General features: G+C 47.1%; 1 protein-coding gene across 1 annotated transcript in view; it reads right to left on the minus strand.

The window, feature by feature from the left end:
* DNHD1 (dynein heavy chain domain 1) overlaps nt 1–26,961 on the minus strand; it is a 145,328-nt gene that overhangs the window by 92,799 nt on the left and 25,568 nt on the right. The window contains 6 exon segments of the mRNA XM_043503758.1: nt 16,484–16,609; nt 17,432–17,589; nt 18,657–18,900; nt 19,706–19,974; nt 20,186–20,300; nt 20,815–20,958. Of these exon segments, the coding sequence (XP_043359693.1) occupies nt 16,484–16,609; nt 17,432–17,589; nt 18,657–18,900; nt 19,706–19,974; nt 20,186–20,300; nt 20,815–20,958 (1,056 nt within the window).

The raw sequence follows: 26,961 nt of genomic DNA on the forward strand, positions 1-26,961 counted from the left end.
TCAGAGAGGTTGAGAGGTGTCAAGGGTGCAACTGAACTGTCACACTGAGTGGCTGATCCCCAGCCTCTCTCCAGCTCCAAGGAAAGGGAGGGCCCAGTCTTCCTTCTGCCCCCTATAGGCCACAGCATGGAGACACCCTGGAAGAATTTCTACAACACTTTGGGCTGGGCACATTAAGGCCATGTCTACGCTACATACTGGTCAACAAAGTCATGTCAGCATACAGCTGCTGAAGTCAGTATATTGTTTGGGCATGTGCATACTTAGCTGCTTGTGTTAGCACTGTGTGTACTCACCAGGAGTGCTTGTGGTGATGCAAAGTGTGGTGCACCATGGCTAGGTATCTCAGTGTGCCATGGGCTGCAGTCCAGCACGATGCCTTTCGGGAAATTTTCACAATGTGTTGTGGGATGGAAGTCATAGAATCATAGACTTTAAGGTCAGAAGGGACCATTATGATCATCTAGTTTGACCTCCTACACAATGCAGGCCATGGAATCTCACCCACCAACTCCTGTAACAAACCCCTGACTTATGTCTGGGCTACTGAAGTCCTCAAATCGTGGATTATAGACTTCAAGGTGCAGAGAATCCTCCAGCAAGTAACCCATGCCCCACGCTGCAGAGGAAGGCGAAAAACCCACAGGACCTCTGCCAATCTGCCCTGGGGGAAAATTCCTTCCCAACCCCAAATATGGTGATCAGCTAAACCCTGAGCATGTGGGCAAGACTCACCAGCCAGACACCCAGGGAAGAATTCTCTGTAGTAACTCAGATCCCACCCCACCTAACGTCCCATCACAGGCCATTGGGCATATATACTCACTCAGGGATCTCTGGGAGCTCGGGTTCAAGTTCCTAGCAGTCAATTTTCTTCATCCCATAATGCCATCCATATCCCAGCATTTTTGCAGGTTTTTTTTAAATCCGAAACCAGCGTGGCATGTTTCAGTTTCTGCCGTCTCTGACAGAAGCATGGAGCCCACCAGCCTGGTTTACTGCAATGGTGCCAGCTGAACTCGTTGCAGAGTGGCTAGGGAAAGTGCCCTAGCGTGAAGGAAGAAATAAGGCCGCCATCCCTAGACGTTTTTAGATTGCAGAGTACAGTACAGACCCATTTATGTGCAAATCTGCTTAATGCGCGGTAGGGCCATGCCTCCCAGTGCTACCTATTTAATACATGAGACTTGTTAACACACGGTACAGGAACTTCATATGTAGTGCTACAGATTTGCTTACTAACTCACTGACATAGAAATTGACAGGAAGTGCAGAGCAGAAACGTGTTGTACGTCTTTACAGATATTGGTAAAGACTTATCATGCACGCTTAGTCATTGTCACACTAGAGAGATATATAATATGTAGTAGTTATATAGTAATACGTATACTACATTAGAAAATTTTAACCATAGGTCTAATATAATGGCCCGGCAGCTCATGCTCCAGTGGGCTCCACCATGGGCCCGCAGGCTTTTTCAGAGTTTCTGCTTCCCAGGGCATAGTGGTCCCTGGCCATTAACTATGAGCTACATTCTTTGTTCCTAGCCGAGGGAAGGCCTGGTATCTGGCTGTATTAAATCTTATGGTGGAAATGAGCCCCCTTTACCCAGAGATCCAGGTCGCTCCGGGGCAAGCGTCAGCGTTCCTACACTGTAGAAGAAAAGCTAGCTGCAATAGATCAAGTAAATAGTGGAGAAACCCAGGCCAAGGTCCCAAAAGATATTGGGATTGCCGAATCTACTCTCCAAGGATGGCTAAAAAACGAATTTAAACTGAATGGTTTTGAACAAAATATCGATTCTGCCGCGGGGCTTAGGCGAAAACGTGTGCACTATTCAGGAAAACCCACAGTAGACAAAGCCATGCACACGGGGTTTGCTCAGGAAAGGCTGAAAGGAATGCCACTAAGTGGGCCAATGCTTCAAGCCCAAGCGACAAAATTTTGAAATTTAACGGGGGATGAATCGTTCCAAGCCAGCAAGGGGTTTATAAGTTGTTTTAAAAATCGCCATGTATAGCGCAGGTATCGATTTCTGGAGAAAGCCGATCAGCCGATGAATCAGCTGTGAACACGTTTCCCGCCGAGTTAAAATCTATTTTACAAAAAGACGACTACCACAAAGAACAACTTTATAATTGTGATGAAACAGTTTATTTACTTTATTTGCAAAATTGCTACCTGATAAGACTTTAGCCTTTAATTACGAGACACAGAAAACAGCTGGATTTAAAAAGATAAAAGATCATGTGACTCTTCTTTTTTGTAGTAATAAGATAGGCAGCCATAAGTTTGCCCCTCTTCTCGTTGACCGCTTTCATAACCCTCGCTGCTTTAATCACCTCAATAGAGCCAAACTGCCAGTAATATACGCTAACAGCAAAAATGCTTGGATGATGAGACACATTTTCGACGACTGGTTCCACAACAGCTTTGTTCCAGCTGCTTGTAAGCATCTGTGGTTGAAGAAACTCTAAGCCAAAGCACTTTTGCTACTTGACAATTGTCCAGCCCATTCTCCAGCCGAATCACTGGTATTGAGCAATGGAAAAATTCAAGTGCTATACCTACCATTCAACACAACATCAAAAATTCAACCTTTAGACCAGGGCATTATTCAGAATTTTATAAACAATTATTGACAGGAGCTGATTTCGGCGATTGTGTCATGCACGTCTTCAGCCATTTCTGAATTCCTGAAACAGTTAAACACGAAGGAAATTATTTATTTAGTTAAAAAAGCTTGGGACGGAGTAAAACAAAAGTCAATTGAAAACTGCTGGATGAAGGCTCTCGGTGATGCCTTTTCTGTCAAAAATGGCTCAGACTCAGAAAACTCCAGCAGTGGCACTGATTCAGAGCCAGACTTTGAAGGATTTTCAGAAGAAGACGTCCTACAAACACGCATGCAGACAAAAGAGGATAAAGATAAACTTCTCTTTTAAGTGATAAAATTTTTTAGTTTGGATACGTCGCTGGAAATCATTACCGAGTGGCTGGAGATGGATGAAGATTACCCGACTTCAGAACTTCTGTCCGAGGAAGAAATATTAACAGGCTGCGAGGCTACGTCGGACCGCGAAAGTGATGGTGAGGATTCTAATAATGCAGGCCTAAATGACAATGACAATGAGGATGTCGTTGAAAAGGTCAAAATTTCGCCCACAGAAGCCCTTACAGCTGTAAAAACTGTTGTAAGATTTATGGAGGAGCAAAATGTGGAAAATATCGAAATCATTCATCTGCGGTGAATGACAAACGTCATAAGAAAGAAAAAAGTGCGAGCCAGAAAGAGCAGAAAATAACGGCTTTTTTTTCCTAAGTGAATCATAGACACTTTTTTCAGCATGGCCCTCTTAACCCGCGGTCCGTTAACATGCGGTCGTGATGGCTTGACTCCCGACATCCGCGCGTAAATGGATCTGTACTGTATCTACATGAATGCTTCATCAAGATCTCTCAGGAGGATGAAAGGGACATACTTACGCACATGGCCCCACTCCCACTGCCTTACTCAACCTAGCTTAATGCCAACTCTGCTCCCTCCTCTCACACGAGTCGCAGGGTCCTGTCAGCTTGGCAATGGATTGGGCACCATCTTTAAGCATTCTAAGGAAAATTGCATGCGCACATGTACCTGAGTTCCCTTTCCCCTTCCCAGGCTCCCATGCTCCCCTGCTGGCACTAGCTAGACTGTGGCAGAGTCTTGGACAGGTCCTGGCTTGCAGCCTGGCTTGAGTCCCAGAACCCCAAAGTGACACGATACATGTTTATACTCCAGACTTCTCTCAGCATAGCTCTGTGGGTCAGAGGTGCAGGAAGGTGTGATCTCTGACTAGCAGAGCAGTGCAGATGCAGAAGCCCCTAGTCAAGTTGCAACCAAGCCAGCAAAGCCAGGGATCGTTTTGCTGTAGTGCTACACAGTGCAGCTTTGGGGGTGTAGCTGTACCTGTAGGCCATGCTGGAGTCTTAGGCAGAACAAGCAGCATAGCCAGAGTCAGCAAGGACTTGGCAGAATAACAACACACCAGGTGTTGGTTAGTAAGCACATGCCTGACTAGAGAGGATGGTGCAAAAACACACAGATCTCTCAAGTAACTACATGAACACATTTCTAAGAGATGGCGCGGGAACAAACCAACCCATTGTACGGAAAGGAATGGATGACAGGATCATGGATAAGGATGTTTTGTTGGAACTAGCGGGTACAAGGAGAAGGGTGATAACGAACAACGTCTGGTGTGTGAGACGAAACATGTTTGTATCAATGTTTCAAAGGAGAATCCTAGCAGGGGCATTGCCAAGGGGACAACATCCTGGTGTGCTGACTGAGCAGGCACCATTGTCGTGGGCACACATGGGCTAGTGCACCTGTAGCTCCTGTGGGGCATTAGGACCGTTCTTTGTTGACAATCTACCAGGCTGAGCGCCTTCGCCACCACAGCAAGTCTGTGGCCTGTCTTATGAAAAACGTGGAGGTGTGCTGAATGAACGTGCTGCACTGTCTGCAAGGACAGCCACATTGGCAGCATCAGCAACACTCTGCAGCACTAATAACAGTACCCCCCTCGCAGCGCTTTGCTGGGGTAGTGTACCAGGGCCAGCTCCAGCTTTTTTGCCACCCCAAGCAGAAAAAAAAAAAAAAAAAGAAGCAGGACCTGCTGCTGAATTGCCGCCAAAGAGGGAGAGAGGGAGTGAAGGGCCTGCTGTCAAATTGCTGTCGAATACACGGACGTGCCGCCCCAATCACGGACAGAGTGCTGCCCCTTTCTATTGGCCGCCCCAGGCACCTGCTTCCTTCACTGGTGCCGGCTCTGTAGTGTACCAGGATTCCTGTGCTGGAAAAGCACTGCTACCATACACCCAGCTGCAGAGACCCTAACCTTTAGAAATGAGGAGGGGCTAGTCAAAAAGAGTCTCCAGGTAAAAGTAAAGGAAGTAAAACCCTTATAGTTGCATGGAAGCTACTTAAGGGAACAGTGATGGAGTCCCAAAAGCCATGATCGGAACAAAATAGAGATCAGGAAGGCAAAGGCTGACCGACAGTGCAAGAGGCTGACCGAGCCAAACAGAAACCCTGTCTAATTTGGAACTCTGACCCCAGTCAATGAGCAGAAATTAAAGCAGGAAAGGTGTAAAAGGGAAATTAGGAGGAATGGATGGAAGGATTTCAAACATCAAATTATTTCAACCTCTCAGAAGCAGGAAGCCACGAGTGCATCAGCAGGCTGTCCGGTTCGCGGGTGAAAGGAGCAAGTAATAGAATCATAGAATATCAGGGTTGGAAGGGTCCTCAGGAGGTCATCTAGTCCAACCCCCTGCTCAAAGCAGGACCAATCCCCAACTAAATCATCCCAGCCAGGGCTTTGTCAAGCAGGGCCTTAAAAACCTCTAAGGATGGAGATTCCACCACCTCGCTAGGGAACCCATTCCAGTGCTTCACCACCCTCCCAGGGAAAAAGTTTTTCCTAATATCCAACCTAAATCTTCCCCACTGCAACTTGAGACCATTACTCCTTGTTCTGTTTCAGAGTAGCAGCTGTGTTAGTCTGTATTCGCAAAAAGAAAAGGAGTACTTGTGGCACCTTAGAGACTAACAAATTTATTTGAGCATAAGCTTTCATGAGCTACAGCTCACTTCATCGGATGCATTCGGTGGAAAATACAGTGGGGAGATTTATATACACACACAGAGAACATGAAACAATGAGTTTTATCATACACACTGTAAGGAGAGTGATCACTTAATTACCAGCAGGATTCATGCATCCGATGAAGTGAGCTATAGCTCACGAAAGCTTATGCTCAAATAAATTTGTTAGTCTCTAAGGTGCCACAAGTACGCCTTTTCTTTTTTACTCCTTGTTCTGTCATCTGCTACCACTGAGAACAGTATAGATCCATCCTCTTTGGAACCCCCTTTCAGGTAGTTGAAAGCAGCTATCAAATCCCCCCTCATTCTTCTCTTCTGCAGATTAAATAATCCCAGTTCCCTCAGCCTCTCCTCATAAATAATGTGTTCCAGTCCCCTCATCATTTTTGTTGCCCTCTGCTGGACTCTTTCTAATTTTTCCACATCCTTCTTGTAGTGTGGGGCCCAAACCTGGACACAGTACTCCAGATGAGGCCTCACCAGTGCTGAATAGAGGGGAACGATCACGTTCCTCAATCTGCTGGCAATGCCCCTACTTATACAGCCCAAAATTCTGTTAGCCTTCTTGGCAAGAAGGGCACACTGTTGACTCATATCCAGCTTCTCATCCACTGTAACCCCTAGGTCCTTTTCTGCAGAACTGCTGCCTGGCCATTCGGTCCCTAGTCTGTAGCAGTGCATGGGATTCTTCCTTCTTTAATTGCAGAACTCTGCACTTGAACTTCATCAGATTTAACCTCATCAGATTTCTTTTGTCCCAGTCCTCCAATTTGTCTAGGTCCCTCTGTATCCTATCCCTACCCTCCAGCGTATAAACCTCTCCCCTCCAGTTTAGTGTCGTCTGTCATCTGTCAGAAGGTTATGGTTTTTCTCAGGGCTCTGGTTTTTACTGCTATAATTCTGTACAGTTAAAGCAGCACAACCCATGAGTGTGCACAGTGATACTGGTACAAAGGAAGCTCAATCAACAAAACTTTTATAAGCACCTTTATCTCAGTAAAACTGCATTCCCACTAGGGGATCTTACTGCTTTAACAGCCACAGTTCTGAACCTAGAGAGATACCTCACTCTTTGCTGCAGAGTGTGTGGGCGTGATCCCGGCCCTGATCATCCTCTTTTCAGGCTGCAGATAGATGCTGGAGCAAACTATATATATAGTCTGCAGTCAATCAGGAAGTGGGTGTGTGTGGGGGGGGGGGGGAAATGGGAATAGGGAATGGGGGTGGGGAAATTGGAATCATGTTTGGCTAAGGGCAGGAATGGAAACAGGGACACAGGTGTAAGGCTCTGTGGTGTCAGAGCTGGGAGGGGGGACACTAAGGAAGGAAACTGGAATCATGCTTGCTGGAAGTTCACCCCAATAAACATCGAATTGTTTGCACCTTTGGACTTCGGGTATTGTTGCTCTCTGTTCATGCGAGAAGGACCAGGGAAGTAAGTGGGTGAAGGAATAAGGCCCCTAACATCTTGGTGCCGTGACTCAGATTCATTGCATCGGATAGGTGAGTGGCAGCCTGTAAGTCTCCCTCCCTAACAGTCCATGCAGCTGCTTGGAGGGGGTATAGCGAACTTTCATGATGGTAGTTGCGGATTCTGGCAAGCCAGGATAAAGGATTTTTTGGATAAATGGATAAGGAAGAACCAGGGCCCATACCAGGTGCTGGGGTCAACCTGGGATGAAATTAAAAAGGAAATGGAGGAAGTGTTAGGGGACCCTGAGGGATGGGGGTGGCTGAGGAGCCCATCCTCCTTGGTATATGGGTAGTGGAAGAAGGTCCCTGCCTTGGGGACTGAATGCCTTCCAGGGAAAGGAGGCACTTCAGTCTGCTTGTGAGAGGTTTGAAGTAAGGGCAGCATTATGGGAAGCCAGTAATCTTTCAAGTTTGGTGCTGATTCAGCAAAGGCTGCTGAAAGGTTGTAAATTAGTTAGGGGTGGTTAAAGATGATTTGGCACAACAGGGTTTAAAGGCAAAAGTAGAGTTAAGAGACTACCTTTAGAGACTGGAGCTGGGACTTGGTCCTGGGGGAATGGAGAGAAAGAAGGGGAAGAAAAAAAATTTTTTCAAAGTGCAAAATGGCAGGGTTTGCAGGAGCAGGTAACAACCCCCACTCTTCTCCCAGAGCCAGAATGAGAACCTAGGGATAAGGGTTCCCAAATATTTCAACCCAGGGAACCTACTCTTGGCTCAGAGCTAACTATGTCCTTTTCTTCTTTTCCTTCTTTTTCTCAGTTTACTTAATTTGCTGTTGGTAGCCTATACTTTAAACTGACCTGACACCTCTCCCCCTGCCTTTCCACCCCTTTTTTTTCTTTTTCTTGTTTCTTTTGTTTTTTAGACTAAACTTAAAGCTTGGTACAGCAGAGAAACTATTGCAAACTTGGTCTGTTGTACAAGAGGGGAAATTGAGGTACACCACCTCATGAATTTCATAAATGACCAGTGAGTGGGGTAATTCACTAGCCTGACTATAGAATCATAGAATCATAGAATATCAGGGTTGGAAGGGACCCCAGAAGGTCATCTAGTCCAACCCCCTGCTCAAAGCAGGACCAAGTCCCAGTTAAATCATCCCAGCCAGGGCTTTGTCAAGCCTGACCTTAAAAACCTCTAAGGAAGGAGATTCTACCACCTCCCTAGGTAACGCATTCCAGTGTTTCACCACCCTCTTAGTGAAAAAGTTTTTCCTAATATCCAATCTAAACCTCCCCCATTGCAACTTGAGACCATTACTCCTCGTTCTGTCATCTGCTACGATTGAGAACAGTCTAGAGCCATCCTCTTTGAAACCCCCTTTCAGGTAGTTGAAAGCAGCTATCAAATCCCCCCTCATTCTTCTCTTCTGCAGACTAAACAATCCCAGCTCCCTCAGCCTCTCCTCATAAGTCATGTGCTCTAGACCCCTAATCATTTTCGTTGCCCTTCGTTGTACTCTTTCCAATTTATCCACATCCTTCCTGTAGTGTGGGGCCCAAAACTGGACACAGTACTCCAGATGAGGCCTCACCAGTGTCGAATAGAGGGGAACGATCACGTCCCTCGATCTGCTCGCTATGCCCCTACTTATACATCCCAAAATGCCATTGGCCTTCTTGGCAACAAGGGCACACTGCTGACTCATATCCAGCTTCTCGTCCACTGTCACCCCTAGGTCCTTTTCCGCAGAACTGCTGCCGAGCCATTCGGTCCCTAGTCTGTAGCGGTGCATTGGATTCTTCCATCCTAAGTGCAGGACCCTGCACTTATCCTTATTGAACCTCATTAGATTTCTTTTGGCCCAATCCTCCAATTTGTCTAGGTCCTTCTGTATCCTATCCCTCCCCTCCAGCGTATCTACCACTCCTCCCAGTTTAGTATCATCCGCAAATTTGCTGAGAGTGCAATCCACACCATCCTCCAGATCATTTATGAAGATATTGAACAAAACGGGCCCCAGGACCGACCCCTGGGGCACTCCACTTGACACCGGCTGCCAACTAGACATGGAGCCATTGATCACTATAGAACAAAATAAGGACAGCCTGGAGGTAATTCTTCTGTTTTTCCTACAATTAGCAAGGGAATTTGTAAAAGAAAGTGGTATAATTATTATTAAGCAATAATCTGTCCCCACCAGGGGGGTGGAAATTGTTTCTTTTGTTTTTCAACAGTACAAGCAAGCTGGCGCCAGTGGGGAAAATAACCCAGAATACCATGGATCTGTGTTTTGTGTTTGTCTGTGGTGTTTGTCTTGTTGCTAGCATTGTTGTGTTTTAATGAACAGAAAATCTCATGATGTGGGTGGGGGATGGCTTCAAAAGGCTTACCTGGGGGGGGGGAGATGTGTATGGGAATGCAAAATGCTCAACTAGGAGGCCAGCACCTGTGTAATAGCTACCATGGTACCTGGAAATGGAATGGCAACTAAGGTAGTCCCCACAAGCCCTATGGAAATAATGAGAAGGGGAGGAGCTGGGAATCATTAGGAAAGGGATAGATAATAAAACAGAGAATATCATATTGCCTCCTTATAAATCCATGGTATGCCCACATCTTGAATACTGTGTGCAGATGTGATCGCCCATCTCAAAAAAGATATACTGAAACTGAAAAAGGTGCTGAAAAGGAAAACAAAAATGATTAGGGATATGGAACGGCTTCTGTATGAGGAGAGATTAGTAAGATCAGGACTTTTAGCTTGGAAAAGAGACGACTAAGGGGGGATATGATAGTGGTCTATAAAATCATGACTGGTGTGGAGAAAGTAAATAAGGAAGTGTTATTTTACGACTTCTCATAAACACAAGAACTAGGGGTGACCAAATGAAAACAACAGGCAGCAGGTTTAAAACAAACAAAAGGAAGTATTTCTTCACACAATGCACAGTCAACCTGTAGGAGTCTTTGCCAGAGGACATGGTGAAGGCCAAGATTATAACTGGGTTCAAAAAAGAACTAGATAAGCTCATGGAGGATGGGTCCATCAATGGCTATTAGCCAGGATGGGCAGGGATGGTGTCCCTAGCCTCTGCTTGCCGGAAGCTGGGTGACAAGGGACGGATGACTTGATGATTATCTGTTCGGTTCATTCCCTCTGGGGCATCTGGCAGTGGCCACTGTTGGAAGACAGGATACTGGGCTAGATGGACCTTTGGTCTGACCCAGTACAGCTGTTCTTATGTTCTTAATCTAAGTCCACATCCCATCCAACCCCAGACCAAGTTAATGTGGCTGCTGTAAACACACAACACAGAGGTGCCTGAGGATGCCTGATAAACTCTGGAAGGTCTGACCCCCCTGGAGGTGGCTGCTGAGTTTATTTAACTTGCCAAAGAATGCCTAGGGGACACAGACACTGGCATCCAGATCTCTTTGGTAATAAAGGGCACAGCATAGGTGTAGTTTGACTTCTAAATTTGTGAGGGAGGCTGGGGCTGCGCATGGGGGTGCAAATTCCTTGCCTGCCCACAATGGCACCACTTCACATTTGGGGGGGGAGGCAACTTTAACCATGATTCCAGGGGCAACTTGGGCAACTGAAAACTCAAGTTTCAGAGTAGCAGCCATGTTAGTCTGTATCCATAAAAAGAAAAGGAGTACTTGTGGCACCTTAGAGACTAACAAATTTATTAGAGCATATGCTTTCATGAGCTACAACTCACTTCAGCTGTAGCTCACGAAAGCTTATGCTCTAATAAATTTGTTAGTCTCTAAGGTTCCACAAGTACTCCTTTTCTTTTTATGAAAACTCAAGTGTTTTTTTACAGATAACTTAGGAATCTCTGGCAGGAGATATCAAAGTATATCAAGTAATTTAAATAAATATTAGACCCACTCAGCTCCAATACGAACATGTTCTAACATCTTGTGGCAAGTCCCTTAAGGGACACTCATTTGGTTTAAAATTGTAATGTATATTCTTACTCAGATACTATTACTGATGTCAGAAGGGTCCATCGTGGTCATCTAGTCTGACCTCCTGCACATTGCAGGCCACAGAACCTCACCCCACCCACTGCTGTAACAGACCCCTAACCTCTGGCTGAGTTACTGAAGTCCTCAAATCATGGTTTAAAGATGTCAAGTTTCAGAGAATTCACCATTTATACTAGTTTAAACTGGCAAGTGACCCATGCCCCATGCTGCAGAAGAAGGTGAAAAAAACCCAGTGCCTCTGCCAATCAGGCACGGGGGAAAATTTCTTCCTGAACCCAAATATGGCAATCAGCTAAATCCTAAGCATGTGGACAAGACCCACCAGGAGACACCTAGAAAAGAATTCTCTGTAGTAAGAATTCTCCCATCTCCAGCTGTTGGGGATTTTTGCTACAAGCAGTCACCAATGGGCCACATGCCATTGTAGGCAGTCCCGTCATAACATCCCCTCTGTAAACTTATCAAGCTCAGTCTTAAAGCCAGTTGGGTTTTCTGTCCCCATTGCTACCCTGGGGAGGCTGCTCCAGAACTTCACTCCTCTGATGGATAGAAACCTTCGCCTAATTTCAAGCCTAAACCTGTTGATAGTCAATTTATATGCATTTGTTCTGGGGTCCACATTGATGCTTAACTTAAATAACTCCTCTCCCTCCCTGGTATTTATCCCTCTGATGTGTATATATAGACAGCAATCGTATCTCCCCTCAGCCTTCGTTTGGTTGGGCTAAACAAGCCAAGCTCTTTGAGTCTCCTCTTGTACGATGGGTATTCCCTTCCTCAGATCATCCTAGGTGCCCTTCTATGCCCCGTTCCAGTTTGAATTCATCCTTCTTAAACAAGGGAGACCAGAACTGCACACAGTATTGCAGATGTGATCTCACCACTGCCTTGTATAATGGTACTAACACTTCCCAGTCTCTATCGGAAATATGTCACCTGATGCACCCCAGGACTGCATTAGCCTTTTTCTCGGTCACATCACATTGATGGCTCATAGTCATCCAATACACCATGGGTGGCATGTGAACCACCCATTGGGTGAGGCTATCCCCCAGCCCTGCCCCTTCTGCCCGAGGCCCCACCACTCCCCTTCCCCACCGGAGCCCAGGGACCCCCCACCTCAGCCACTGGCCCACCCATCCCAGCCCCGGGCCACCTGAGTGCTCCCAGGGCCAGGCTGCCCAAGCGCCCCCAGCCTTGGAGCGCCGGGCGAGCAGCACATGCCCAGTGTCAGAGCACTGGAGGGCAGCATGGCCCCAGTGCCCCCAGCCCTGGAACACTGGACAGCGCGAGCAGCAGCTCCAGCCATTCCAAGTCCCAGCTGCAGGCCACCCTATCCCCAAGCAGCAGGAAGAACAGGAAGTTGGAGGGGATCTGGGGGCGGAGCATGGGGAGGCCATGCTGGGGCTGTTTGGGAAGGCTTAGCTTCTCCCAGCCTGTGATATCCTCCACCCATGCAATACACCCAGGTCTTCATCCTCCTCTGTCACTTACAGCTGGTATATCCCCAGTTTATAGCAAAAATTCTTCTTAGTTCCTAAATGTATGACCTTGCACTTTGCACTATTAAATATCATCCCATTTCTATTACTCCAGTTTACAGGGTCATCCAGATCTCCTTGTACGATAATCCAGTCCTCCTCCCTATTGGCAATATCTCCCACCTTTGAGTGATCTGCAAAATTTTATTAGCACACTCCCACTTTTTGTGCCAAGGTCAGTAATAAAAATGTTAAATAAGACAGGTCCCAAGCCCGATCCTTGAGGAATTCCACTAGTAACCTCCCTCCAGCCTGACAGTTCACCTTTCAGTAGGACCCGTTGTAGTCTCCCCTTTAACCAGTTCCTTATCCACCTTTCAATTCTCATATTAATCCCCATCTTCTCCAATTTAACTAATTTCTCATCTGGAACTGAGAAGCATGCATGACCAGTAGGGGCTGCAAGGTTCCAGACTAGTTCCTGGCTTTCTTAGTGTGGAAATAACCTGGTGGAAATGATGTGGAAAGAAGAGGAGCAGTAAGGGGGCTACTTTTGCAGGTGCCAATGTTACTTAGGTTAGCCAGGGCCAGAAAGGACTCTGAGGAACTTCAGAAAGTCCAAACCCAGCCAGGGGAATGGGCAGCACAATAGCAGATGAAATTCAAGGTCAATACAAAGAAAAGCAACCTGGAGGGAAAATCTAACCTGTACATCTTACCTAACTGCATCAGCTCAGGAGAGCAACCTGGGCATCAATGCACAGCTGTCGGCATAAAAGCAAAGATGTTCAGATCCATAAGGGATGGGAGGGAGAATAATCCAGAGAATATTCTAATACCTTTGAATCAATCAATGGTGAGGCCTCATCTGGAAACCACGTGCCAGACTGGTCCCCAACATCTCACACAGGACAGTGCAGCGCTAGAGGCAAAGGCAGGGGAGTAGCACTGTACATTAATGATGAGGTAGACTGTAAAGAAATTAGAAGTGATGAAATGGATAAAACAGTCTGTTTGGGCCAAAATCACTTTGGGAAAGAAAGCTACTAGAGGTTCCCCTGAGCTAGTGCTTGGGGTGTGATTATGGGAGACTTTAACTTCCCTGATATAGACTGGAGGACAAGTGCTATTAAGAATAAAAGGGCCCAGATATCCCTGGATGTGATAGCTGATAGATCTCTTCACCAAACAGTCACTGAACCAACAAAATTTTAGATTTGATATTGATGAGTAGTGAGAACCTCATAGAAGAACTAGTTGTAGAGGACAACCTTGGTTTGAGTGTTCATGAGCTAATTCAGTTTAAACTAAATGGAAGGATAAACAAAAATAGATCTGCAAAATCCTTGATTTCAAATGGGCAAACTTTAATAAATTAAGAGAATTAGTTAGGGAAGTGGACTGGACCGAAGAACTCAAGGATCTGAATGTGGAGTAGGCTTGGAATTGCTTTAAGTCAAAGTTTCAGAAGCTATCTGAAGCTGCCTCCCAAGAAAGGGGAAAAAATTCCTAGGGAAGATTTGCAGACCAAACTGGACGAGCACGCATCTCAACCAGGTTATTAAGAAAAAGCAGAAAGCCTACAAGGAATGGAAGATGGGAAGGATCAGCAAAGAAAGCTACCTCTTGGAGGTCAGAAAGTGTAGGGGAAAAGTGAGAACTGCCAAAAACTAAGCAGAGTTGGACCTTACAAAGGGAATTAAACCCAAGAGTAAAAGGTTCTATAGCCATCCAAATAAAAAGAAAACAAGGAAAGAAGAAGTGGGACCATTAAACACTGAGGATGGGGTGGAGATTAAAGAATCTAGGTATAGCCCCATGCCTAAACAAATATTTTGCCTCTGTTTTTAATAAGGCTAATGAAGAGCTTAGAGGTAGTGGCAGGATGGCTAATGGGAACAAGAATATGGAGGTAGAAATTACCACATTCCAAGGTGGCAGTCAAACTCAAACTCAGGGGGAGGGGCAGATAATTTCCATCCAAGAATATTAAAGGAACTGGCACATGAAATTGCAAGCCCAATAGCAAGTAAACTCAGGGGTCATACCCTATGACTGGAGAATTGCTAATATAGTTGCCATTTTTAAGAAAGGGGGGAAAAAGTGATCCAGGAAACTACATGCCTGACCAACCTGATCTCCTTCTTTGAGAAGATAACTGTTATTTTAGACAAAGGAAATGCAGTAGATCTAATCTACCAGGATTTCAGTAAGACATCTGATACAGTTCCACATGGGAAATTATTAGGCCTGTCGACTAATCGCAGTTAACTCACGCGATTAACTCAAAAAAATTAATCATGATTAATCACATTTATAACAATAGAATACCAACTGAAATTTATTAAATACTTTTGGATGTTTTTCTATGTTTTCAATGTTGATTTCAATTACAAACACAGAACATAAGTGCACAGTGCCCACTTTATATTATTATTTTTGATTTGATGGGTAAAAACCCCACTTCTTCAGATACATGGAGTGAAAATTACAGATACAGGCATAAATATACTGGCACATGAAGAGAAGGGAGTTACCTTACAAGTGGAGAACCAGTGATGACAAGGCCAATTCAGTCAGGGTGGACATGAAACAATGGGTGTTACCATACACACTGTAATGAGAGAGATCAGGTAAGGTGAGCTATTAACAGCAGGAGAGAGAGAGAGAGAGAGAGAGAGGAAAAAAAAATGAAAAAAAACCTTTTGTAGTGATAATCAAAGTGGGCCATTTCCAGCAGTTGACAAGAACGTGTGAGGAACAATGGGGCGGGGGGAAATAAACATGGGGAAATAGTTTTACTTTGTGTAATGACACATCCACTCCCCATCTTTATTCAAGCCTAATGTAATGGTGTCCAGTTTGCAAATTAATTCCAATTCAGCAGTCTCTCGATGGAGTCATGTTTATTCCCCCCACCTCCCCACTGTTCCTCACACATTCTTGTCAACTGCTGGAAATGGCCCACGTTTGATTATCACTACAAAAGGTTTTTTTTCCCCTCTCTCTCTCCTGCTGGTAATAGCTCCTCCCTAGTCATCTGTCCAAGCTTCCACTTCTTGTAAGCTTCCTTTTTGTGTTTAAGCTCACCGAAGATTTCTCTGTTAAGCCAAGCTGGTCGCCTGTCATATTTGCTATTCTTTCTGCACATCTTTCTGGTTTGTTCTTATGCCCTTGGGGGGCGCAGGCAGGAGGCTTTTTCACACCCCTGAGCAACATAAATTAGATCTCTTAAGCAGTAATGTAGACTTGCTCTTATTTAACATTTTTATTACTGACCTTGGCAAAAAAAAGTGTGAGTGTGCTAATAAAATTTGCAGATGACACAAAGGTGGAAGATATTGCCAATACAGAGGAGGACCAGAACGTCATACAAGGAGATCTTGATGACCTTGTAAACTGGAGTTGATGAAATGGGATGATATTTAATAGTGCAAAGTGCAAGGTCATACATTTAGGGACTAACAAGAATTTTTGCTATAAGCTGGAGACAGTTGGAAGGGACAGAAGAGGAGAAAGGCTTGGGTGTACTGATTTATCACAGGATGACTCTGAGCCACCAATATGGATGCAGCTGTGAAAAAGGCTAATGCAATCCTAGGATGCATCAGATGAGATATTTCCAGTAGAGACAGGAAAATGTTAGTACCATTATCTGAGGCTCTGGTGAGACCTCATCTGGAATAGTGTGTGTAATTCTGGTCTCCCATGTTTAAGAAAGATGAATTCAAACTGGTTAGGTGCAGAAAAGGGCTACTATGATGATTCACGGAATGGAAAACCTGCCTTAGGAGAGGCAAGAACAAATGGCTATAAACTGGCCATCAACAAGTCACTGAGGTTAAAGATGTAGACAAGATAATGGCCTCATCCAGTCTGTCAGTTCTTATGGTCTCCCTTCACAACCATAGCATGCCATTGCTGGGAGCCTCACCAGGTTCTCCAGGTTCTCCTCATCCAGGCTGAATGGGCGGAAGTGCTGACGGATCACCTCGTTCAGAGCTCGCACATACTCCACACGCTCTTGCAGCTCTGTCATCTGACCCTCGTATTGCTCCAGCTGCAGGAAGAGTGAGCGCCATTCTGTCAGACTGGGTCTGGACCCCATCTGTTCCCTTCCCAGCAGATCTCTCAGCCCTTCATGCTGAGTGCCCCAGATTTCCACACACTGAGAAACCACTGTTCTCTGGCTCTATTGCTCTGAGAGGCAGAGCTGTGCTAAGTGTGTCTGGCACAGAGACACCTGCCATGAGTCTTCAGAGAGACTGAGGCATGGTGGGTGAAATGCCCCACTAGTTTATTTGTAGAGCTGAGTGAAAACTCTGGAAAAACAAATGTAACAAATGGAATTTTGTCCATTTCTGTGGATAAAATGAAAAACCAAAACCCCTTTCTTTGGGTTAACAAAATGCAATGGTGGAACAGGTTGCTTCCACATTGCTGACACTTTTATTTTCAGGTTTTTTCATCTGAAACTAATCACCAAATTCAGTCAGAATGTACATGCTGCAGTGCCATGACAAGCGTTCTTTGGTGAATTGACTATTTGCCCAGCTCTAGTTATTAGCTCTGAAGCCCACTGCTCTGGGAGACTCCCGCTGACAGCAGCCACCTCTCTGCTACACCAGCATGGGACCCCATACAGAGTGCCTGGCTTGGGTGGTGGGGCTGAATCCTTGCTCCTTGGGGATGGCCGCCGATCCAGCTGAAGGCAACGGGCAGTGGTAGGGGAAGGGGAGGCCTCAGCCTGCTCAAGGAGGAGTGAAGTGGGGGCCTCCCCAGCAGATGGCCCAAACAGGGTGGGACCATGAGGTGGGGATGCTTGTTGGGTCCCAGCTGGCTGAGCCCGGAATCCATGGCACCAGGTCTGTTCCAGCCATACCTTCTGAGAGCACTTGGCGATGATGATGATGTCAGTGCTGACACTCTGGTAGAGTTGCAAGACCCCGCCAAGCTCAGAAATGAGGATCTCACTGCGCTGGGACGTCTCACTCAGCAGCAGGGAGAGGATCTCCTTGATGATAGAGTCTAGCAGGGACACTGGGGGGCATGGAGCAAGCGGGTATCAGGCCATGAGGCAAGGGCTGCCATCACCAATTTCCCATCCACAGGCACCCCCCAACCCTCTGTGTGTGACCACAGAGACACCCCGACTTGCACCCGTCACCAGTGGTGAGCTGGAGCTGGCTTGCGCCAGTTCGCGTGAACCGGCTGTTTAATTTAGAAGCCGGTTTAGAACTGGTTGTTAAAGGGTTGGGCAAACTCCAGCCCACAGGTCATATCTGGCCCACAAGACTGTACTGTCCGGCCTGCCTGAGCTCCCAGCTCGGGAGGCTCCCCTTGAGAATCCCTTTTTACTCAAAAAGAAAAGGAGGACTTGTGGCACCTTAGAGACTAACAAATGTATTTGAGCATAAGCTTTTGTGAGCTACAGCTCACTTCATCGGATGCTCCAGGTCTTCGGCAGCACGTCCTTCACTTGTGCCGGGTCTTCAGCAGCACTTCAGCATCGGGTCCCTCAGTGCCACCAAAGACCCGGAGCAAGTGAAGGACGCGCCGCCGAAGACCCGGAGTGACTGAAGGAACCGGTTCTTCAGATTTTGACAGCTCATCACTGCCCGTCAGCAACCCCACCCAGCACCTACCACTCTCCAAAACTGGGGCCATATCGACCCTCCTCTATGTCACCAGCCACACACTCCCAGAGTCCACTGCTCCCCCCTTACTAACGGCCCATTACCCCCCCACGTCACCAGCAGCACACTTCCAGAGTCCACAGCTCCCCCACACGTCACCAGCCGCACACTTCCAGAGTCCACAGCTCCCCCACTTAATAAAGGCCCATTACCTCCCCCCATATGACCAACTACACCCTCCACCCCTGGAGCCCATTGTCAGGTCCCATCACTGCTCCCCTCTGTGACCAGCCATTCCCCCCACCCCCCAGACTCCATCGCCACGACTAACCTCACCTGACTTTTGCCTGCTCCACGAGGAGCTCATTGCCCTGTGCCCATGTGAGCGCCTCTGCCCCTCCCGATGACCACATAGCAATCCCCCCCCACAGGGCGCACCATTCTCTGCATGTCCCCTCATGCCCCACACACCAGTCTCCTGCTGCATGGTGCTGCAATCCACCATGAGGAGCCGGTTGCAGGTGATGATCATGGAGGGCACCTCTCTGACACGTTCTGTCCAGGCACGCAGCTGTACGACTCGCTGCACATATTTGCCCGCAGGCCAGCCCTTCATCAGCTCCAGCTGCTTGGGGCTCCAGCTGTGAGCAAAGCTGTGGATCTCTGCCACCCATGTGTGCTGTTTGCAGATTTCCTGGGTCTCACTCAGTGCCTCCTGCAGGAATAGCACAGGGCTCTCAGCAAACCACATCACCGAGCCCCAGGAGATACAGAGCAAACCCCACCATTACCTATGCTACCCTCAAAACCCACTCCGAAGCGACAGCTGGTGCCCAACCCAGCAGCCTGGTCCCTGGGAGCCCAGCCCCCACTCCAGGATACCACTTCCTTCCCCAGGCAAGGCTGCCTGTCTGAAATGGGGCAAGCTATCACCCAGGTAAGGCAATGGCTTTAGAGAAGAGCCAGGCTGGGGCCCTTGTCTGGGGAGCTCCAGGAGGAAGAGGTCAGAGAGGAGTGAGTGCTAGAGAAGGGCTCCTACAGGGGAAGGCCCTGGGTGGGCAGGAGATAAATAGGAGGGATGGGGGAGAGGCAGAGGGGAGTTCAGGATGAATGATACTGCAGCAATGCCCAGAGGCCCCAGTCAGGATCAGGCCCAATTACATTGGGTGCTTCACAGACTCCAAGGAGAGCTCAGTCTCTTTAGGGCCCAGTGCACACAGCGTGAGCCGAGGGATGCTTATCCGGGTGCAACTGGACTCTCCAAAGCTGCGGGGGTCAATCAGCTGTTAGCAGTGGAGAAGCAGGGAGGCGCTGTGGGACAATGAGGGATGATGGCAACATGATCAGACGTGCCCAAGCTGTGGATGGGGTGGCAGCATGCAGGCAACCCTGGGCCGAGGATGCATAGGGCTGGGCTGAGAGCTCTGGCGAAAGGCCAGCTCTTAGAGACATTGCGAAGGGAAAAGAGCCTAGCCAGCCCTGGACTGACTAGTTCAGTGCAGTGAGCCCCCCTCACTCACCGCCAGCAAAGCCCGCTGGCTGGCCAGGGCCCCCTGGATACTGCTGTCCGAGTGCAGGTCCTGCTCCAGTTGCTCCCTCGATGGCACTGGGTACTGGCTCCTCAGCCGGTGCCCACTCACCTCCAGACCCCCGATGACCTTCAGATCCAGATGATGCACCAGCTGTGGCTCCTGGCCACAGAGCTCCTCAGCAGGCAGACTCTGGAGCAGCTCATCGAGGGACTGGGGCTCGGGGGCCCCAGGGCCTCCTTTATCTGTCTCTAGAAAGGCTGCACAGGAGAAAGAGAGAGACAGCGAGGTCTCAACCAACCACCTCAGCAGGGATGACTATACCTCGGGTGTAGTGGGCAGAAGCAGGGCCTCTGCCTCATCTGCTCTGTCTCCCACCCTGGGAGGCTCTGTGGCAGTGTTCCTCTGGCCAGGAAGCAGCAGATGTGGACCGGCCCTGATAGAGAGACCCTGCATGAGGAAGTCACCTACCACTTGGCTGGGGTTTGCACAGCACCATTGCCAAGTCCTGACTTCTGAGACTCTCTGTCTCTCCAGGACTCTGCTCAGGTTGGGTCACTGGCTTCTCTTTTCTGGTGCGGGTCACCTGCAGAGAAAGGAGAGGGACTGGGAGATCCCCACTGGCTGCAGAAAGGTGCTTGGCACAGTCCTCCAGTCCACACAACAGGGTCCTTCAACCTCTGGGTCAGGCCCACCTCAACACTGACGCTTGGTTCCTCACCCTACAGCAGGAGCACCCATTCTAACCTCCCAGCAAGAACCACCAGCTCTTTCCACTCCTCCATAGCAAGAGCACCAGTTCCCTACTCCCTGCCCCTAAGCCAGCCCATCCACATAGCTGAAGCACTGACTTGACACAGAGATCTTGCTGGGAGCTGGCTACTCCCATCGCCCACCACCACTGCGGTGAAGGCACCTAAGCCCCAGGCATGTGCCTGACCTTCAGTAATGGCAGTGCAGCAGGAAGAGCCTGGCATAGGGGATGGATGGCCATTGGGCCCTCAAATGTGCTCTTTGGATGCAGGCAGACTCCCCACTCTCACTGGTGTCAGCATAGCTGGGGAGGGACACCTGCCAGGCTGGGAATCAGAGGTACCAACCTGCAATACAGACTCCACCACGGCCTCCAGGGCCCCCAGCAGGCTGGTTTCCAGCACCTGACTGGAGGGAAAGGGGACCAGTTGGCTGTCAGCATCAAACACCAGGTGTACTCGGAGGACAGCCTTCCGTGTGGTACCATTGGCCTGCAGAGGAGAGAGTCAGGACAGGATCAGTCCTAACCTCACACTGCGGGCTCTGCATGCCCTGGGTACCCTGGGTGGCTGAGGTGATGGCCCTGTGGGGAGGGGAGGAGCTAGCCACGTGCTCGAGGCTGTAACATCCATTTCCAGGGTAACTGAACAAAAAAGAGGCCTAAAAGGACTTTCAAGAAGATGCCTTTTCAAACACAAGTTACTATGTAGCTGGCTCTGGTGTGACAGAGGCTGCTGATGCTGGGGACACCAGGGTTGGACACAATTCAAGAAGGCCATTGATAAAGTGAAGAGGGGTCAGAGAAGAGCAGCAGGAACGTTAAAGGGTTGGAAAACCTGCCTCATAGTGAGAGACTCCAGCAATTCAATCTGCGTAGTTTATCAAAGAGAAGGTTCAGGGATGACTGACCACAGTCTAAGTACGGTCACAGGAAAAAAATACTTAACCATGAGCTTTGCAGTCTAGCAGATCTGACACAATCCAATGGCTGGAAGTAGAAGCTAGACAAATTCAGACTGGAAATAAGGTTCAAATATTTGAACAGCGACTTACCATGAATTGTGATGGATTCTCCATCAGTAGCAGTTTTTACTTCAAGATGGGATGCTTGTCTAATAGCTCTGCTCGAGGGATTATCTGGAGGAAGTTCTCTGGCTTCTGTTCTACAGGAGGTCAGGCTAGATGATCACAGTGGTCCCTTCTGGTTTTAGACCTCTATGAATCTGTGACCATAAAGACTCATGGACACTAACAAATTCTATAGTGTGCTAGAGAACAGCAACACTCCACTCACAATATAAGGAAGCTAGGACCTGGTGAATCATGATCCGTGTATACTAGCCTGGACCATCAACATGCTGGCCCCTAGTGGCCCCTTCCTCCCCATCGCCCAGGCAGACCTCCTGGTTTTCTGATACCCTCAACCAGAAGACGAAAGAAGGGCAGAAATTCGAGAGCCAACAGCAAAATCGAAGGCTGATAAAGACAAAAAATGAAACATAAGGAATTCTTCCAAGCTCATGCTGAGGCTTAAATACAGGTCAAGAGCCTTCCTATGAGCCTCCATTGAAGCTGGCAAACCCTGCCCCAAGGAGCTATCCATGGTGGTAAACTGCTTCAGCAATCCTGGGTGCCTACAACCTGCATCAGAGCTGAGCACCCAGCGCCGCAAAGAACTATCATCCTATTGTGCTGAAAAGATGATGCAGATTCAGGAAGCCTTCTCAAAAAGCCTGGCTCCGCCCCACACACCAACCCACAGCCCACCTGTATTCCTGGAGTTCAGTATATCACTCCTCAAGAAGGGCTGGACTCCCCAAAACCAGATTCATGATAAGCACCTGTTTGTAAAGTGTGTAGATGAAGATGTTGCTGTCATGGAAACAGAGCAAGAAACGTGGCATTAGACAGAGGGAGGTGGAAAGATTTGGGGGGGCCTCATGTGTCACCAAGGCACAAGAGCATCTAGTAAAATAATGTGTGGAAACAAAAAATTGCATTGTTATGGAGGAACTCAGTTTGGAATACATATGCTGGAGGTCTCATGCAGCCAGCAGTAAAACATCACTGGAGTTTCTAAACATTACAGCTGATAATTTTCTAACACAAAAGGTATTGCACGCTACATGAGGTCATTTTTCTAGACCTTGTTATGGTTGATAAAGATAAATTAATCACTGGATTGGAAGTTGGGAGTTGTCTAGGATCATGACTTGATTCAGTGTAGCCATAAGGTTATTTGATAGCATCCTCAAAAGCTTCTAAAAAGGATTGTGCCTTGCCAGGGTACATTTGCCAAGCAAGCATAGGGATTTATTCCTGGGGGTTTTGAACAGAACAATGTACTTTGTGTTTATATAAGAACATAAGAATGGCCCTACTGGGTCAGCCCAAAGGTCCATCTAGCCCAGTATCCTGTCTTCCAACAATGGCCAGTGCCAGGTGCCCCAGAAGGAATGAACATAACAGATATTCATCAAGTGACCCAACCCCTGTCGTTCATTCCCAGCTTCTGGCAAACAGAGGCTAGGGACACCATCCCTGCCCATCCTGCCTAATAGCCATTGATGGACCTATCCTCCATGAATTTATCTAATTTTTTTGAACCCTGATTATGGTCTTGGTCTTGTTTAGGTTAATTTGTTACTTTCTTTTCCTTGACAAAATACATTTTGAACTACATACATAATGCTCAAGTTCCTGTGATGCACATACTTGGCAAAGGCTTTCTCAGTTTCATCACTTTCACATGCAGAGTTCATCAAATCATCTATAACAACCACATTTACTTTACTGGTAGGAAACAGGCATTGTTTAAAAAAACAAACAAACAGGCAACCCCTCCACAAAATTGATGAAAGGGTACTGTGACAAAGTTCCTCCTCTGCCTTGGTGGGTCCTGCGCTTATTGGCAGATTTTCTTGCCTCAGAGGTTCACGGCAGCCCCCATATTGGCCACTTTCGTGGCTCAAATCTGCTGTTCACTCAGTTAGCTTCATCACTGCGGAAAGGAAGAACAATCCCTGCAGTTTCTGCTGATCCACCTAGTGGATCGGGGAACAGGCCAGAGACCTTCCCATCTGGTGGAATGCACAGTCCAGTTCAACTCCTCCGGTATCAAGAGGGAGTTGGGGGGATGGAGGGATCCCGGGTCCACCCTCTACTCCAGGTTCCAGCCCAGGGTCCTGTGGATTGCAGCTGTCTAGAGTGCCTCCTGGAACAGCTGTGCGACAGCTACAACTCCCTGGGCTACTTCCCCATGGCCTCCTCCAAACACCTTCTTTATCCTCACCATAGGACCTTTCTCCTGGTGTCTGATAATGCTTGTACACCTCAGTCCTCCAACAGTCCACATTCTCACTCTCAGCTCCTGGTGCCTCTTGCTCCCAGCTTCTTATGCGCGTACCACAAACTGAAGTGAGCTCCTTTTTAAACCCAAGTGCCCTGATTAACCTGCCTTAATTGATTCTAGCAGCTTCTTGATTGGCTGCAGGTGTTCTAATGAGCCTGTCTGCCTTAATTGTTTCCAGAAAGATCTTGATTGTTCTGGAACCTCCCTGTTAAATTCGAGAGCCAACAAAGGAAAAGGGAAAAGGGACCTACTTAATCTGGGGCTAATATATCTGCCTTCTGTCACTCTCCTGTAGCCATCTGGCCCGACCCTGTCACAGTAGTTACAAATAGTTCTTAATACAGAGGTTGCCAGCAACTGTAACACCACACAATATTCTCAGGCATAACAGATAACATTGCTCAATATTATCCAACACATTTTTAATAAGGTAACTTTTCCTACAGTTGCTAGGCCCTACAAGAATTACAGAAAAGGGGTGTTTCCATTGCATATCCATTTTCAAAAGCCATAGGGAAGGGTTTTAAATCTTTCTCTAGTGACCCTCTTGTTGAAAATGACTTTCTGCATTTTCTTAAGGGTCTTTGTTTCTATTAGCCACTGATTGTTGCTCTTTGCAATAGAGGACTGCTGCACATATATCTTTTTGTTGGGGTGTTCTCACCCCGGTCTGTGCTATAGTCCAAGACTAGATCTTTCAAAATGTCAACGTTGATCTTTTCACAATTTGCTATGTTGAGGGTAATCCCCTTGACTTTCATGCAGGCCTTCCCTTCCAACAGCTTGTACCAATACATTTCTGGGCCTGCTGACACAAACTCTGTGATGGGTTTGCCTGCCAGGATCTTACTCACGTGGTATCCTAAATAATCCCCCAGGAGTGGGGTTCCAGTTTCTCTCCCTTTTCACAATATCACCGAGTGCGTGTCATGATACAAGCACTGCACTTGCAAATTGTCTCACAGGTTGTATAGTTCAAAGCAGGAGTAAGTAGTGGTGAAACAAGCTACGGAAATGTTTGTATTGCCAGAGACTGTGTAGCAATCTTTTGCATATTTCCAAGACAAACATGTTTCATTGTTGATAAACTCATAGGATGAAACCCCATAAGTGGAGGAAAGCAGGTACTGAAAGAGTTCATCAGGTATGAAAATGCTGGTACTAGTTAGGTTTGTTCTTTGGCCAAATTTACCCCACAGAGAATTTTAAAACAGTTTGGTAATTTGGCACTGTGGCAAGGCACCTCTTTTCTCTCGCCAGCCTTAGCATTTCTCCCTTCCAGCGATAGTGGGCCTGGGGTAATCAGTCCCACTCAGACAGGGTTTTCCCTCCCCTTTCAGTGCTCCCTTGGTTGTGTCTTCAGGAGGCCTGAGGGTAAGCTTAAGAGGTGCTCCTCCCCCTCTCAAAAAAGAGAACTAGTCCCATAGATCCAAACAAAGGGTAATACCTTTCCCTGCCTCCTCGCTGGGAGGGGGTGTCATCCTGTTGTTTGTCCTGGGGTGTCAGTCCTTACCCTAGCCAGCACTTGGGCTTGTCTGCTTCCCCTATGGGAAGGAACACGACCTCTCCTCCTGGAGAAGCTACTTCCCTGCTGCTACTAGCCTGGTAACAGCTAGTCTCTCTCTCTCTCTCTCTCTCTCTCCTCCCTTTCTCTCACTGGAGGAGGGGTTTTAAAAGGTCTTAGGCAGCCCTTAATTGGATTCAGGTCTTTAATTAACCTGAAGTAACCCTTCTCAGTTTGTAGGAAAACTTTAACATTCTAGAGCTAACATATCTGCCTTCCACGACCCTCTTGAAGCCGTGTGGCCTGACTTTAATGTGGGTTCAAAATGGGTTCAATGTGATCTCATGTTGGCATAAGTGCAACCCTTCTTTCTTGTTGAAATCATTAACTAGCTTATTTTGTTTTTCTTCATGTGTGCACCTACTGGGATACCCCGAAAACTCTTGTTATTGATGGAGGAGAAATTTTATGTACTCAGAAAGTTTGTTGGCTTTTTCTTCAAAATGCCAGATTTCACAGATTTTCGCTGCCATGTACTCCTTTGCTATGGTCATGTTCAATTTCACTGTGCATCAAGTCCCCAGGAAGGCCATCTCATCAGTATGGGTGCATGTCTCCCACAGCTTGGTTTCTGCACAGGTTTGGCATAGCAAGAACAAAAATGTGGTGCTCACTCTGACAGATAACAGTGGGAAAGAGAAGCTTTGTGGAGGGTACACTTTAACTTTTGCAATTCCAAAGTAATTTGTATGGGGTCCAAATTTGTCCTGAATGATATTGGGGTGTTTGATGGGGGTATTCTTTCATTTTGTTTGCAAAAGGGTAAAATCCGATAAAATTGTAATTGTGGATTTCTTCACCAGGGTTAGGTTTGTAATATAGGCACATAGCGATACTTTTCCCCACAAAAAGGAGACAAGAGGTTGAGGCAATTGAGCTTTGTTTAAGAAATCTGCAAACTCGCTATCGGTTTGTATCAGGTTTGAGTTGTGTCTTGTAATAAAGAAACCCCAAAGTCGTCCCCGTCAAAGGGTGCTGTGCTTTTTCACAACAATAGGTGACATAGCCATGGAAAAAACACTCGTTAAATTCAAAGGCTGTGCATTTCCCATTGATGATGGCATCACCTTCTGGAAAGTAGGATCCTACCTGTAATTCCCCAACTTGTAATACATGCCATATCTATATATTTTCTTTGTGAGTGGTACACAACAGCCACTGAATAACCAGTGTTGAATATGTATTTTTTTTTTTATCTGTGATAGTTGTCTGGAAGAAGTAGTGCTACAGTGTTGGGCTGTGAAAACATGAGCCTCTATATAGCCATGCAGACTTGTGTACCGGAAAGGATCTATAGACAATTTTACCTCTGTGAATTTTTCAGGACCTCTCTCTACAATATCATGTTGACAATCATACAGTCCAATGTCTCATATTGGTTGTCCTGCTAGAAATTCTGCTTTCTCCCCAGGCATCACGCTGTCAGCGCCGCAGAGCTCCACCTCTGCATAGGCCCCACATCATTTAAATTTTTTAGAGCGTTGAAAAGTGTGGGAAATATTCATAGGCAAGAAGTTTAAAGAGCCTATAATACGAATCCCCAGGGCCTTAACTTTCACATACATCAGTTTACTACAT

This window comes from Dermochelys coriacea, chromosome 1, assembly GCF_009764565.3.
Source record: "Dermochelys coriacea isolate rDerCor1 chromosome 1, rDerCor1.pri.v4, whole genome shotgun sequence".
In the NCBI taxonomy this organism is placed as follows: Eukaryota; Metazoa; Chordata; order Testudines; family Dermochelyidae; genus Dermochelys; species Dermochelys coriacea.